Source organism: Nicrophorus vespilloides, unplaced genomic scaffold, assembly GCF_001412225.1.
Source record: "Nicrophorus vespilloides isolate i.1.1-1 unplaced genomic scaffold, Nicve_v1.0, whole genome shotgun sequence".
Classification (NCBI taxonomy): Eukaryota; Metazoa; Arthropoda; class Insecta; order Coleoptera; family Silphidae; genus Nicrophorus; species Nicrophorus vespilloides.
In genome coordinates, this window is record NW_017099576.1 from 79,348 (window position 1) to 94,264 (window position 14,917).

General features: G+C 30.7%; 5 protein-coding genes across 5 annotated transcripts in view; 2 read left to right on the plus strand and 3 right to left on the minus strand.

Moving 5' to 3' along the window:
* LOC108564779 (sodium bicarbonate cotransporter 3) overlaps window positions 1-4,928 on the minus strand; it is an 81,796-nt gene extending 76,868 nt beyond the window's left edge. Inside the window, exon 1 of the mRNA XM_017923894.1 lies at window positions 4,605-4,928. Coding sequence (XP_017779383.1) covers window positions 4,605-4,611 — 7 coding nt within the window. The 5' untranslated portion in view covers window positions 4,612-4,928. The remainder of the gene's footprint in view (window positions 1-4,604) is intronic.
* Window positions 4,929-5,438: 510 nt separating this feature from the next.
* On the plus strand, window positions 5,439-8,022 carry LOC108564792 (elongation factor G, mitochondrial). The gene is made up of 3 exons (XM_017923926.1): window positions 5,439-5,613; window positions 5,667-7,494; window positions 7,555-8,022. The coding sequence occupies exons 1-3, from the start codon at window positions 5,539-5,541 to the stop codon at window positions 7,908-7,910; spliced, it is 2,259 nt and encodes a 752-aa protein (XP_017779415.1). The 5' UTR covers window positions 5,439-5,538; the 3' UTR covers window positions 7,911-8,022.
* Window positions 8,023-8,099: 77 nt separating this feature from the next.
* LOC108564793 (conserved oligomeric Golgi complex subunit 5) lies at window positions 8,100-11,046 on the minus strand. The gene is made up of 11 exons (XM_017923927.1): window positions 10,960-11,046; window positions 10,656-10,906; window positions 10,441-10,603; window positions 10,225-10,385; window positions 9,933-10,172; window positions 9,528-9,883; window positions 9,341-9,474; window positions 9,099-9,287; window positions 8,855-9,044; window positions 8,361-8,738; window positions 8,100-8,309 (listed from the first exon to the last, which is right to left on the minus strand). The coding sequence occupies exons 1-11, from the start codon at window positions 11,000-11,002 to the stop codon at window positions 8,183-8,185; spliced, it is 2,232 nt and encodes a 743-aa protein (XP_017779416.1). The 5' UTR covers window positions 11,003-11,046; the 3' UTR covers window positions 8,100-8,182.
* A 200-nt stretch (window positions 11,047-11,246) lies between these two features.
* Window positions 11,247-12,692, plus strand: LOC108564772. The gene is made up of 5 exons (XM_017923886.1): window positions 11,247-11,505; window positions 11,557-11,876; window positions 11,927-12,023; window positions 12,078-12,231; window positions 12,286-12,692. The coding sequence occupies exons 1-5, from the start codon at window positions 11,319-11,321 to the stop codon at window positions 12,668-12,670; spliced, it is 1,143 nt and encodes a 380-aa protein (XP_017779375.1). The 5' UTR covers window positions 11,247-11,318; the 3' UTR covers window positions 12,671-12,692.
* Window positions 12,678-14,128, minus strand: LOC108564773 (ATP synthase mitochondrial F1 complex assembly factor 2). The gene is made up of 6 exons (XM_017923887.1): window positions 13,968-14,128; window positions 13,707-13,900; window positions 13,540-13,650; window positions 13,295-13,475; window positions 12,905-13,020; window positions 12,678-12,850 (listed from the first exon to the last, which is right to left on the minus strand). The coding sequence occupies exons 1-6, from the start codon at window positions 14,116-14,118 to the stop codon at window positions 12,710-12,712; spliced, it is 894 nt and encodes a 297-aa protein (XP_017779376.1). The 5' UTR covers window positions 14,119-14,128; the 3' UTR covers window positions 12,678-12,709.
* Window positions 14,129-14,917: the final 789 nt, after the last annotated feature.

The following is a 14,917-nucleotide window of genomic DNA, read 5'->3' on the forward strand; positions in this document are numbered from 1 at the left end:
CAGAATAACCGTGATTAAAGGTTTTCAAAGTCGAAAAATATTATTAAAAATGAAAGTAAGAATCCAAAAGTTTAAACAAAGAATAAATTCGAGTGACAACTCTTAATTAGCAATATCGTTTCAAGTATCTTCATTCACATGGAAAAATTTAACTCAAAAAAGTTAAAAGTCGAAATATCTCTTAAATGGCAAGTTTGAGTGCCTTCTGTTTACTTGAAATATCATTATCATATCTAAAATAATCTTTATAAATTATCAAAATCATACATAAGCAAGATACTTATGTACATATACATTATAAAATTGTATTTTTAGTCCATTGCTTTTTGATAAATTAGTTTGATAAATTGAATGAAAATAATCATATTTGCTGAATATAATATTAGTAATGAATGATAACTCAATGCATATGGCTCAAAATATAGAAAATAAAATTAGATTTAGCTAAAACTAAATAGACTCCAATTGAGATAAGGTGTTAGAAATAAATACACATAAATATATAAATACACGGCAAATAATAGCTAAAAATAATACACAAATAACTGAAAATAAATATAAATTTGTATATGAAATATGAAGGCTCTATTCGCACACATATATTGTAACGATTGAAATCACCTTAAGATATTAAGTAAAGTTGTACTTTTATAAATTTGATATAAGTTTGTATATTATTTGTATGTATTACAGTATTCATTCATTCATAAATTGTTTTACGTTTCAACTTTGCAGGAAGTAGCTATAATAAATTTTACATCCAGAATGGATGAAGCGCGTTTTATATCCTGGCAATGGAAAATGCAATGCGCGGTGAAAGAACTTTAAGAAAAGTTGCAATAAATTGTAAACAGACAAAAAGATGTTTGGACCGCTTCCAGACACACTAAAAATACGTATTATTAAGTTCAATGCCTTATTCCGCTCAATGCGAACACGCCAACATGAAAATCACAAGAAAAAAATAAAATTATTATTAATTATTTCAAACAGTTGATGTATACTAAATTGCATGTCAATGGTAAATTAAACGATAATGATACATTAATACTAATTAATTATATGAATGAGTAATTTCGTTCGTGGAAATCTTCATAATTAAATGAAGGAGTTAATAATCATCCTTCATTCGTAGATATCAGTTAATAGGCCATTTTATGGAAATTGTGAGTGTTCTCGTAAACTGTCTGAAATTACAATTTATCTTAATCTTAAGAGATCTGGATTAATCCAACCTTCAGCACTGAGACATTTAGTCGTAATTTTCGAATTCACATTGCTATTTGCATTTTAATTGAGATAGACTTAAATGGCCATTGTTTATTGTTAATAATAATCAAAAATTAGATGCGGCACGCGTCGACATTTAATTGCCACTACTAAAATAAATCAAGAGAATTAGTGGAAAAGTCCGTATATACATTTTAATGTGTTTTGGTTAAAGTCTGTAGGTTACAAGTTAAATTCTGTTAGCAATTTTCCACCATTAAACAGACATGATAATAATAATTATATACTATAATAATATAATAATATAAACTAGTTAAATAAGTAAAGTAATTAAAATAACAAAATCTTTAATATTCATTGATAAATATCGCGGTTTGTTGATATTTAAAGAGAAACAATAATATTTTATTGATTATAGCTGATTTTATTCAATATATATAATATATATAATATATCTTACATTATTTAACAAATAAATAATTAATATTCCATATCGTTAAATATAAATATTATATACAATTAACATTACCTCTAAAACGATGTTTTGATTAACGAAGTATCGCATCGTTATTCATTGTGTATTAAAAATAAAAAATTTCAGACAAATCAAAGTATAAAATAAAAACCCATATATCCAGTTATTAACCACATTTTGTCTAAATTAATTTTCTGAAATGTTAATAAAGTCGAAACATTACAAAAGTTAAAAGTTATAAATGATATAATGTAAATTTGAAACTTCTGTAAAGTTTCCACGAACAATAAATTTAATTTCAGCAGAAAATTATACTCATTGCGATGAAATATCTTTGTTCGTATTTACGTAAAAGTAAATGGAGCGTCTATCACCAATATGGAATTTACTATATTTCCATTTCAACTTCTATCCGGTGAGTTAAAAAGAACAAAATGCAAACAAAAGAATTCATCCATCCATCAAGAAATTTCTTTCGAGAAGAAATCTGATGACTAAGAGATCACCGTTCGATGCAATCAGATTGTATATAAATGAAAGCAAAATTGCAACTTACTATATGAATCGAAGAAATCTTATTAATTATAATCGTTATTTGATATCGTTCTGCTTATTTATTAGCATATACAATTGCATTCAGAATGATACTAAAAAAAATCATCCGGATACGATTTATTACAAGGAAAGATCCTGAATGAATTGCCAAGGTAAGGTATATTATTAGTACGGATATATGGCGCCATTCTATGCTTAATTTTCCCATCACAATCGAAAGTTTTCTAGTAATATTATTTATCATTTAAAAACTGGAAGAATCACAACTTTAGAAACTATCAATTTCAAATATATATTAAGTTCAGAAATATTCTTACAATTCAAGTAATATAAGAGAAGAGCTGTTTGGTCAATATTTGACCAATAAAGATGTTAAAATAAAAAAATAATAAAATAAGTGAAGAAATAGCAAACCACCTTTGTCTTCTGCGATTTGCCCTTTGGTCTGATGCATTTGGGTTTTTTATATAGATATTTTCTACTTTCCTAGAGTTCATAATTTGTATATAATTATTATTTTTTATACATTTTTTTTATATTTTATCATTTGTATTTACCAGTTTTTCGGATTATAAGACGCACCGAACGGTAAGATACACTTCAAATTTAGAGATTTATTGAAAACTTTGAACCTTTGGACCATTCTCGAAGCATTTTCTCTATTGGTGGTGGACCAAAATGTCTTTCTGTTGCTCCGTTTCCATATTTTTATGCATAATTGATCACATTTAGTTTATACCTCACGTTATATGAAAGTCTTTTGTGTTTTTTTTTTTTCAAATTTAGAGATTTATAGAAAAAAATATTTTAATATTACGCACCCAAAATTTGAGTCCATTTTTCGATGTAAAAAGGTTCGAAAATGCGGTTCTACATATTTCTTGTCTTTTCTTATGTCTTATGTTAAATACTGAATTTGGATTGTGTAATCCAAAATGTAACAATTATTCAAAATATTTTATAAAGCAAAATTTTCATCAATAATAGCATCAAAAAATATCAAATTATTCCAAATAAAATTACCACATTTATAATTAGATAGTGACACTATCTGCACTTGACAAATTAAAAATTGCGAAAATGTACTAAAGATAAATATAATTAAATGTACTCAAGATAATATACAGATATAATTACAAGAAGTGAGAATATATTTAAAGATTTTAGAAATAAAACAAATTCGGTGTTTTATGCACTAACTGGGCGACGTCAATTGGCGTTGGTCAACAGCAGCGACGGTCAAGTCAAGTTTAATGTAGACCTGTAGGATTAAGAGGCAAACAACCTATTGATCCATCGCATCTCCAAACATTTATCATATACACATAAGTATATTTCAATTTAGTTGCAATAGGAATATTTATCAATTATTATAAAATATAAACTATTTTTTCTTAAGTAAACTTTATAAGTAAACATTTTTCGGTTACAATTTGCTGCAGTATCAAGTGTTCATGCTAATGAACCTTACGGTCGATAGATAATTAGTAGAGAAACCTCCAAACATATACAGTTTCAATGGTAGTCTGAAGAAACATGTAAATAGTATCATATCATAAATGAGTAATAGGAGTGTCTGTCTGAGAGTAGTATTCAACCGAAATTTCATAGTGTTGTTAGTTACATTCATAATTATTTCATAAATAGCTTTGTTACAATAATTATAGTAATTTTTATTTCTTTATTTGTTGTTTGTTTTTTAATATAATTTATAGAATAAATAATAGCGTAATTTTTATAGTATTTATAAATTTGAGAATGTATATTAAATTAAAATAAACGTACAAACGGTATAATTATTTTTGTTCTTTCAGGGAAAAAAATGTAAATGTCCCTTGCGGAACCTTCTCCGGAAATATATTTTAGAAAGGCTCAATGACTCGGACTTGAAGCTGACTTGCGAGATCTTTTGTGTTCGAACTAAAATAGCAAGCGCATTATTATACGAAACATCCAAATATATTTTCAACGTTATTAATTTGCCCTCTGCATGAACTAACGCGAAAGATAATTATTGTTTGCAATGCTGGACGAATTATAAAGCGATTTCGTCGGCGTCGATGATTTCACAAAAAGAAAATTAATATCGCAATTTATAATAAATTCAGAATGTTTACGAAACGAAACAGCTATTATTTTCTGAAAAATGTTTTGTTTATTAGTAGAAGTAAGTATTTGAGGTTTTTTCTGCGATATCAAGTAACAGGAAGTAAATCTTTGACGTAATAATTTGAGCTTTTTTAAAATTTGTGTTAATAACAATAATTTAAAAAAACAGATGTTGTCGCTAATTGGTGTCAATTAAGATTTCGCGCCTTTGTGCGTCTAATATTTGTTGACTTACCATTCATTTGAGCTGCTACGAAGTGTACGTACGGATTCGTCTCAGAAGTGTGCGTAGTTGAATTGGGCCCTTCGGTTTCGGAATAGTCTGATCTTGTTCACGCACACGTTGATTAGTTTGCTAATTGATTTCGCCGACATGTTTATGTTGTCTCAGTTAAAATCGAAAAACATGAATGAAAACGTTGAACCTTTTGCACGATTTATATAATTTGTGCTATTATTTTCCAAGTGCAAACTGAAAATCTAGTGTCGATGGTCGGAAAAGCGGATGTCCCAACCCGGAAAAACTTGAACGCTGCTGCCTACTGAATAACCAGGCTTTCCCTCAGTTTTCACCTCCCGGTGTTGCGACTGCGCTATATATTGATCTACGTCCATATAGGCGTTGAACACGATAATATTATGCGCTACATTATTTAAGATTTTTCTATCTACTTCCATTCAATTGATACTAATTTTCTTGCATTATAAATGCAAATAAGACATTTCTTAACTGAAATTATTTATTACATGTGATACGTATTCACTTCAAATTCCGGAAACACAAAAATACATGTTTTTGGGCATGTGCGGTCATGTTTTATAATAGAAAGAACAAATATTTATAATTTTTAATAACAAAAAGTACTTCGTTTATTGTGTATTTATTATCAAAATAATTATTTTATATTAATATAAATAATATGTCTTTATGTATGTATTAACAATATAATATACATTATAATCAATTATAATTTATTTTTTAGATAATTGTAGTTTTAAAAGTTTAACGTGCAAAGCGCATTCTAATAGATGGCACTTAACAATAAATATGTGACAATCATATAGTGTTGCCTATATTGCAGACATGCTCTAACCTAGAAAGATAATAAGCAACCCTATTGGAAACAATTTAATAGTTTTATTAATATATTACATAACAGTCATCTAAGATGACAATTTTAAATCTTCTCAAGTCACCGCATAGGTTCAATAAATTGACCGGTTACGTAAAAAGTATATCAGAGGTAAGTTTTATTAGTAAAATCATTTACATAAAAATCATGCCTTTTTCATTTAGATCTCGAAATGTATGAATTCCAATGGAACGAAATATGCAGAACATATGCAAATAGATAAAATTAGAAACATTGGTATATCAGCTCATATTGACTCTGGAAAGACAACCCTCACTGAGCGAATACTGTTCTATACTGGTCGAATCCAAGAGATGCATGAAGTTAAAGGAAAAGATAATGTAGGTGCTGTGATGGATTCAATGGAGTTGGAAAGACAAAGGGGCATTACCATTCAATCTGCTGCTACTTACACAGTCTGGAAAGATCATAACATTAATATTATTGACACTCCTGGGCACGTTGACTTTACTGTTGAGGTGGAACGCGCTTTGAGGGTTTTGGATGGAGCTATTCTTGTCCTTTGCTCTGTGGGTGGAGTTCAAAGTCAGTCCTTGACTGTAAACCGTCAAATGAAACGCTACAGTGTACCGTGCTTAGCGTTCATAAATAAACTTGATAGAATGGGAGCTAATCCTTATAGGGTTTTATCCCAGTTACGCTCGAAAATGAACCACAATGCGGCTTTTATTCAACTTCCAATTGGAGTTGAATCGAACTGCAAAGGTCTCGTTGATCTGATCGAACAGAAAGCTATTTATTTTGAAGGAGCTTATGGTGAAGAGCTTAGGTACGACGAGATTCCTCAAGATATGCGTACAGAGAGTTCCGAAAGAAGGCACGAATTGATTGAGCATCTTTCTAATGCTGATGAAATATTGGGAGAGATGTTTTTGGAAGAGAAGGCGATTGGCGAAAATGATATTAAAGAAGCTGTGAGGAGGACCTGCTTGAAAAGGACTTTCACTCCTGTTCTTGTAGGAACTGCATTGAAGAACAAAGGAATCCAACCATTGCTAGATGCAGTTTTAAGGTATCTGCCAAATCCTGGTGAAGTAATGAACACTGCTTTAAAAGAATCTCCAGGAAAGGAACCTATCAAAATCGATTTGGATCCTTCAAGGAATGACGTAAATCCATTTGTTGCATTAGCTTTTAAACTGGAAGCTGGCAAGTTTGGTCAATTGACTTATATGAGATGTTATCAAGGTATGTTGAAGAAAGGAGAAACTATATTTAATGCACGTACGACACGTAAAGTGAGAATATCAAGATTGGTCAGATTGCATTCAAATACTATGGTAGATGTGAATGAAGTGTTTGCTGGTGATATATTTGCCTTGTTTGGAGTTGATTGTGCTAGTGGAGATACTTTTGTCACAGATCTCAAACAAGAATTATCATTGGAAAGTATTTACGTCCCTGACCCGGTCGTTTCCATGTCTATCAATCCAAGCAACTCGAAGGATCGTGACAATTTTTCCAAAGCTGTCGCTAGATTCACTAAGGAAGATCCTACTTTCCATTTCTACTTTGATAACGATAACAAAGAGACTATAGTATCTGGTATGGGTGAATTGCATTTGGAAATCTATGCGCAAAGAATGGAACGCGAGTATAATTGCCCAGTTGTATTGGGAAAACCAAAGGTGGCATTCAGGGAGACATTGGTCAACCCCTGTGAATTTGATTATCTCCATAAGAAACAATCTGGAGGTCAAGGACAATTTGCTAGGGTATGTGGTATCTTAGAACCTCTGCCGCCACAGAAGAATACATTGCTCGAATTTACCGATGAAACAGTCGGTACTAACGTACCAAAACAGTTTGTACCTGGAGTGAAGCGTGGTTACCACGCATTGGCTGAAAAGGGTTTATTGACCGGAAATAAATTGTCCGGTTTGAAATTCAGGTTAATTGATGGTGCTCATCATATCGTAGATTCAAGTGAATTGGCCTTCTTCTTGGCTGCACAAGGAGCAATAAAAGAAGGTAAATATATATATTTTTTAGAAAAAATACCGAAAAATTAATTTATTCATATTCCATTAGTGTTCGAAAATGGAATTTGGCAAGTATTAGAACCAATCATGGCAGTAGAGGTTACTGCCCCCGATGAGTTCCAAGGCGCCTTAATTACGCAACTAAACAAAAGACACGGAATTGTTACCGGAAGTGACGGCACCGAGGGTTGGTGCACGATCTACGCGGAAGTACCATTAAACGATATGTTTGGATATGCGGGAGAGTTGAGATCCAGCACCCAAGGTAAGGGTGAATTCTCAATGGACTACAGCAGATATTCACCGTGCTCACAAGAACTGCAAGATAAATTAATCGACGAGTATCAAAGATCGATGGGACTCTTACCTGACAAAGACAAGGCGAAAAAGAAGGGAAAGAATTAATAACTGGTGTTATTAAAGTAATATTTATTAATTGCATACAATTAGACAAATTGATTCCATTTAGTCATATTGTATATACGTGTAACGTTTAAATATAATTTTGTTTTTTTTTAATAATTTATTTATTTACACTATTTCATTCTCATCTATTGCTTTTACCAAGATATAAAAAGGATGTAGCTAATATAGAATTTTATTTATTAAAATTGGTGATAAATATATAATTTAAAATATATAAATTGTATTGAAATTTATATGGAATCAAAATAAGTTCAGTTCTTTTTGACGGCCTGCGCCAAAAACTCCGACATAATTGGATATACAGAATCAAAGTTAGTCAAGTTCTTCATTCTGATGGTACTTTCGTACTTCTGAAGTGCACCAGCAATTAAATCGAGTCTGAAATGTAGCCAATATAGCAACAATTGTTATATATAATTAAAAACATACCTTTCGTCTTCAGAAGTATGTTCATCTAACCACGCAGATAGTTTAGGTAAACTCCAACCGGTATTTTGATGAGGACTGGCTAAATCTAAACTTGCGAATGAGAAAAGTAAAAGTAGAACAGTACTGTGAGGTACGGAACTTCCGTCTTCTTGACTAGCGACGATCTCTTGAGGTGTTAGTGCCACTAAAGTGGCCATAGATTTGAATAGCCTGTATGGTCTTCCTAGGTCAGTCAAGTATGGGCAAAGCAATTTCAATGACTGCTCCAAATGGTTGAAATCTGACTGCAATCTAGCACGACCTCCTTGCGAAATCGGTCGTAGAATCGAAGCGTGGCGTACTAACAACTCGATGCATCTCAATGCAATATCACTGCATCTGCAAGACATTAAACTTAATTAAATCTGCCTTGAATGTAATATACGAATCAATTCCATTTAAGGAAATAGTTTAATTCAAATATCATATTATATAATTAAAAATTTTAAACTTACTTAGTACTCAGAATTTCCTTGTTATCAAATCGCGCTAAATACGTTGGAAAAACGCGACTTATGAATTGAATTAGTTCTCTCATATATGGACTGCATGGAATGTTGGTCCGATTTGTCGATTGCAACTTATTCCAATCGGTCTCTAAATGTATTGTAACCAAGATCGTTTCAATCGTGCTATTTATTGACGCTAAAATAATATCTTATTATTGTTTTGTATTTAAACAAATTAATTGAATAATACCAATCAAAGGTTGTAAAATAGCGACTGTTAAATTATCCAAAACTAACAGACTGTCATTAATAATACCAATGCTGGTCTGCGTTAAGCTCTCTTTCATGTTAATAAGCATTCGTTGTATTTGGATTTGTAGGTAGTACATAGCGTTCCCTAATTGGACATTTAACTGTTGACCACCGTTTGGGGCCCCTCCTATAAAACACATTGTGAAGACTGCCACCTTTCCTTTATTGATATAACTTTACCTATAACTTGAGATGCATCTGGGCCAGTAGCCAAAAGTTGTTCCGTTTTAACTGCATATAACTTGATACATTTGGTAACATTCTTCGCGATTTTTTCCACCAAAGTTTCTTCAACTAAAGCAACACTGATTTCACTGCAAATATATATATTATATTAAAGAATATTCATATTTACACAACAATGTACCTAGTAATATTTCTAATTAAAGAATCTATTTGATCGTGACTGGGAGCTGCGTTTTCTTGCACAAACATGCTTTGCGTAGGCTCCAACAAACGCGTCCAGGAATTGGTTAAGTATGCATTCTCGCATTTCTCCAAAATACTCCTCGAGTAATTGAATTTATCATAGTTCAACTTTTGCATCATATCATAATAGCACTTAAGCAACTTCGGGTAGTCTTCTTCCAACATTTGCTGCACCGAGGCGGATCCATTCTTTATTTCACTCGTAATTATGTCTCCTAGAGAATTCCAAAAGTTTAAGGCAACATCGGGCATATCATAGTGCATACTCGTGAGGCTAATTTGAAGAAATTTAATCTACAAAATAACAAATTGTATAAACCATTGACTTCTTGAATTTACTCACCTGTTTGCATTGCTGGTAAATCTCCTCAGAAAAAGCCTTCTCTAAATCCGCCCAAATCCTAATTCTAAAACCTTGTGAAGATGTCAAATTTGCCCTACCAGGACCTGCCTTTTTGTTTGCTAAACTATCAACATTAACCCTAGCATCAAATGTGGTTTTCAAGCTTTCTCTGCATTCCTCAGCAGCAATAGATACAACATTCTCTATAGCTGATTTTAGGGTTCCCAAATTAGAAAATATCTGGAAATGTTTAAAACATAAGATAATTGAAAATGTTATAAAAATTATTTACTTGAAGGGCTGTTGAGGTTTGGGCAGAATTCTCATTAATCACACCTTGTGTTAACAAACTGTTTGCAAGTTTAACAACCTTTTGTTGCTCTGATCTAACATTTCTCAAAGCTAAAGTAGCAGCATCAACATCAACTAAGTCAGAATCTGAAGCCAATTGTTCTAAAACACAACCAATGAACATAAAAATATTGTAAGATTAGCTTCCTAAACAAACCCAGCTCCTGTAAAATTGTGGCTTTTCTAACTGGATCACTAGTATTACTCAACCTTTTACTCAATTGTTGAATCCTGCTAACTTGCCTTAATATATGACTAGCCAAATGTAACCTGGATAACACTTTAGTATGACTTTCCAAGGCCTCATAAGGACCAGCAATCTGTAAAGAATATGAGCTGTAGATCTAAGCTTATAAGAAATTCAATCCTTACTTGTGTCTTTAATCGTTCTGCATTAGCAAAGAGATTCTCTACATGATTATTCATAGTGTTCAAAACATTTTCCAACTTAGTAGCATGATTTGCTTGCTTCAGCAAATCATCATGTTTTTCAAGAACCTGTTTCTGCAACTCTTTTGTCAGCAATTCAATGCCTTCACCAAGTTTAGTAACTTGTTCAGTAATACTCAAACTTTTATTTAAACTGCTTTTGGCAGCTGAATGTAGAAATGGTTTATAAAAATCTACAAAATATAATTTTAAATAATACGTAATTATTATCATGTTACACTCTTACCATCTTGTTCAATTGCTCTTAATATATCAATTTCTTCAGACATTTTTTCAGTTTATTCAAAAAGTATTGAACAATAATATTTGTACATAACCTAATAATATATGCCAAATTATGCCAAGTGGCATAAGATTAGATTAACTCTAGGGTATAATAAAATTAGTAAAATCTAAAAACAGATATCAATTGTAAATATATCTTGAAACATTATAAAATGTAATGTTTTTGATAGTTAAAATAAGCCATTTTATTAAAATTACATGTTTGGAATTCCATCACTTAACCTAACTTTTATTGTTATTCTTTGAAAATATGTCTGTATGTGTAGAATATAAAATACTAGGAATTTATTTAAATGTTTTATGGTAAAAATGGGAATGTATATTCTACGGAAAATATTAAGAGATAACTTGTTAAGTTTTATGCATGTTAAAAGTCAATATGGGACAGTGGTTAGTGTAGTTTATAAACAAAAGAGTAATGAAAGATTCACCAATGACTTTAAATGTGGAAAGAGACATGCAGTTAATAAACTTGAGGAACTATTGGGTAAAGTAGTTTATGTTAGTATTATAATGTAATTTATATTTATTATTTAAGGTATTCGAAGGTACACAGCCTTGGACTTAGTGCTGAAGAATAAGAAATTATGTGAAGTTAATGGTATGACAATGAAAGCTAATTATGATATTTGCCAAAAATTGAAAGTCTCCAATGAGATGTGCATCAAATTCCCTGAAATCCTGGTTCAAGATAATTTAGAAGAAAGATTTGAAATGCTAAAGAAGCTCCCTCATGATATTCATGTAACAGCTCCTTTAGTAACAATCAAGATGAAAGATTTAGAAAGAATGACTAGTATGGAAGAAAGGCGACGAAATTTAAATTTAAGAATAGTTACAATTAATAGAATACTGGGGGTAAGAAATAGCATTGCACAATTAATTTTTAATTTATTTCTTCTTTATAGACTGACACTGCTCAAGTCTATGAAGCTTTTGTTTCAAAGGTGTTTCTTATATGTATAGATTTAATGAGACTGGAGGAAAATGCAAAAATATTGACAGGTTTGATTCAGATTATAAATATTTATCTGTGACATATATGATTTATTTTTATAGCAAATGGGGTTACATGTGAAGAAATATTGCATGATTTATGGGTCTTGAAATATAATCCAAAAACAATACAGCAAAGAATCAACATAGTCAAAGAAAATAATATTGAAAAGATAAAGACGTGGATGATCCGAAGTAAAAGGGAAATATTTGAAAAGTAAACATTCACTATCAAATTCTTTAATAGTTTTAATTGTCTTCTCCTTTTCAGCTACGTTAAACGGCGTTCGGAAAACAAGCTAATATTAGGAAATTATACATTAGCAGAATATTTGTCTGAAAGATTGGATTGCAGTGTGGATGAAGCAAAAGGTTTGATGGTAAAAATGCCAGCACTGATGAACAAAAGTATGAAGAAGATGGATGAAATCATTGATTTCTTATACTCGCAAGGCTTCAGACCGTATCACATATGCAGAGTACCAAAAATCCTCTTGCACAGTGTACAGACCACAAGTAAGAGAATTCGAGAATTGGAAAAACAAGGAATGACAATGGATAGTTTGCATATGCTCACGAAAAGTCAAAAGCAGTACATGCAATTTTACGAAGCCTTGGTAAAAAGCAACCAACAGAAACTACTAGGTACTAAATAAATAATATTTATTTCTTTTCTAAAATAAATTTTACTTAATTTACGCTGTCATCTCATTCTTTATTTGGATACTATTTGAGGTACTATTGAAATGTATAAATAGTGCTGTAGATGCTAATCTAGCCTGAAGATCGTGTTGGCTCAGGTCATGGGCCCATTCAACACGTCCCCAATATCCCAACTAAAAGGTAAAAAAATGAATAAGAATAATGAACAATTGGTAGTAATTGTTTACCTGAAATTCTTCTTCAAGCCTTGAGAGCAAAACAGCCTTTTCAACAGAGATTACCTTCTCTACACAGGCACATGTTAAAATCACAGATTTTAAAGTATCCACACCATAAACAAAACCTAAAATAAAAATTAATATAAGTTATGCAGTTATGAAAACAAGGATAATTACATAAAATTGTTTTACTATAATACAAAGAGCTCTTAAAACTTAATTTGTGAGAAGTTTCACAGTGATTTAATCTTATTACTTACTAATTATTCAACAAATAATAAATATGGTTATGATATTTAACTTTATACTCATATTAAGTTATAACTATCAATCTAGTTCTAGCATATTTTGAATGAATGATTTACATACTTGTTTATATAAAATCAATATTAATCTTACCATTAAGAGCAGCAAAATTATAAGACATCAAATATTTACTAAGTACAGCCTTAGTTTCTTCTTTGACTGAGGGTCCACCAATGTTCCTTGTTTTATGCAAATCTACTCTGAATCTATCACAAAACCATTGAATTATTGGATCCCATTCAGCCACTTGCAATTTATACAAATCATCTTCATCCTAGAAGTTGCAACTCACTAAGTATTTTCATATTGACTAGTTTTTCATTACAAAACCAACTTACTCCAGATTGAAATAATATACAATCAGTATCAATATAATTTAACATGTACTGAACAATATCAAACTTATTCAAGTTGTTGGGATTATCGATGACAGTATTGCACAAAGTACTCTAAAATACAACAAAATTTATTATACTACATCAAAAAAGAATTCTAATTGGATTACCAAGTGCATGGAAGTTTGTACAATATTTTCCTTCTGTGCATCCCATTCTGCAGCAACAGCCAAAGCTAAAGGTTCACTATCAACGAGAAACAGATTACCTCGGGGCGTTTTCAATTTGCGCTGATCCAAAGTGATCTCGAAATTGCTACCGCTGTGGAGAATACCGGTTTTCCTGTAGAATCTCTTTCGCGTAGCTGAAAGTGAATTGAGGTTAGGAATTTAAAAAAAGATCAGTGGTCAATGAAATTATCGGAATATTACCTACTGATCTTACCGTTTGATTTAGTAACGGTAATTGAGGCCTCAGTACGGTACTTTTGTTCCACAGAGCACGACCGACACTGCAAAAACTTGTTTTTAAAAACATCTTTGACACTTCATTTGACACAGACAATCTTGCATAAACTTGCATCAACCATGCGCTCAAGACACAGTGTTGTCAATGTTCGAAATGATTGATCATGATTTCATAAAAATTCTATACTTATATAATAATAAATCATAATTTATTATTATAAATTATAGATTGCTACCCTAGTAGAATTGTGGTGATTTGATGTAATATTTAGTCTGAACTGGTCTGAATTCTTCAAAAACTTATTTTTTTAAATAAATGTTAAATATAATAAACTAAATATACAATGTTATATTTACTATTTACTATATTTATTTTAAAAAATAACGATAAACATAGATTTTAAAATGTTTAGAATTTGTTAATGGCATGAAAATTTAAATAATTTATTATAATTTTAATAGAAATTGTTTAAAAGATCATTACATTAAACTCTTAAAACATGTATATATTATACTATTACACATATGAGTATACAATAAGATATTCAGTTTTAAAATATATTGCATTACAGTTCAAAATAATTCTAACTAATAACTAATTATTTCACTTAATGATTTTTGTCGTAATCACCTTCACGGACATTAAATAAATATTATTAATATGTTAGCTACATTTGTAATCTCAATTTACTTTTAAACTGTAAATAGCAATTATTTCAGAAGTCAAAAAATAAATACCTTTTAGATACCTTTTAAATACTTTTATTTTATAATATGTATAGATATAGTCCCTTTTTATTATGTCTTTAATAGCTTCCAGAGATCATTAGGATACCCGATAATTATTATAAATTGGAGAAATCCATTCTCGGTAAAAGATTGAATAGCGTAATTTATAATTATGAATCACATGA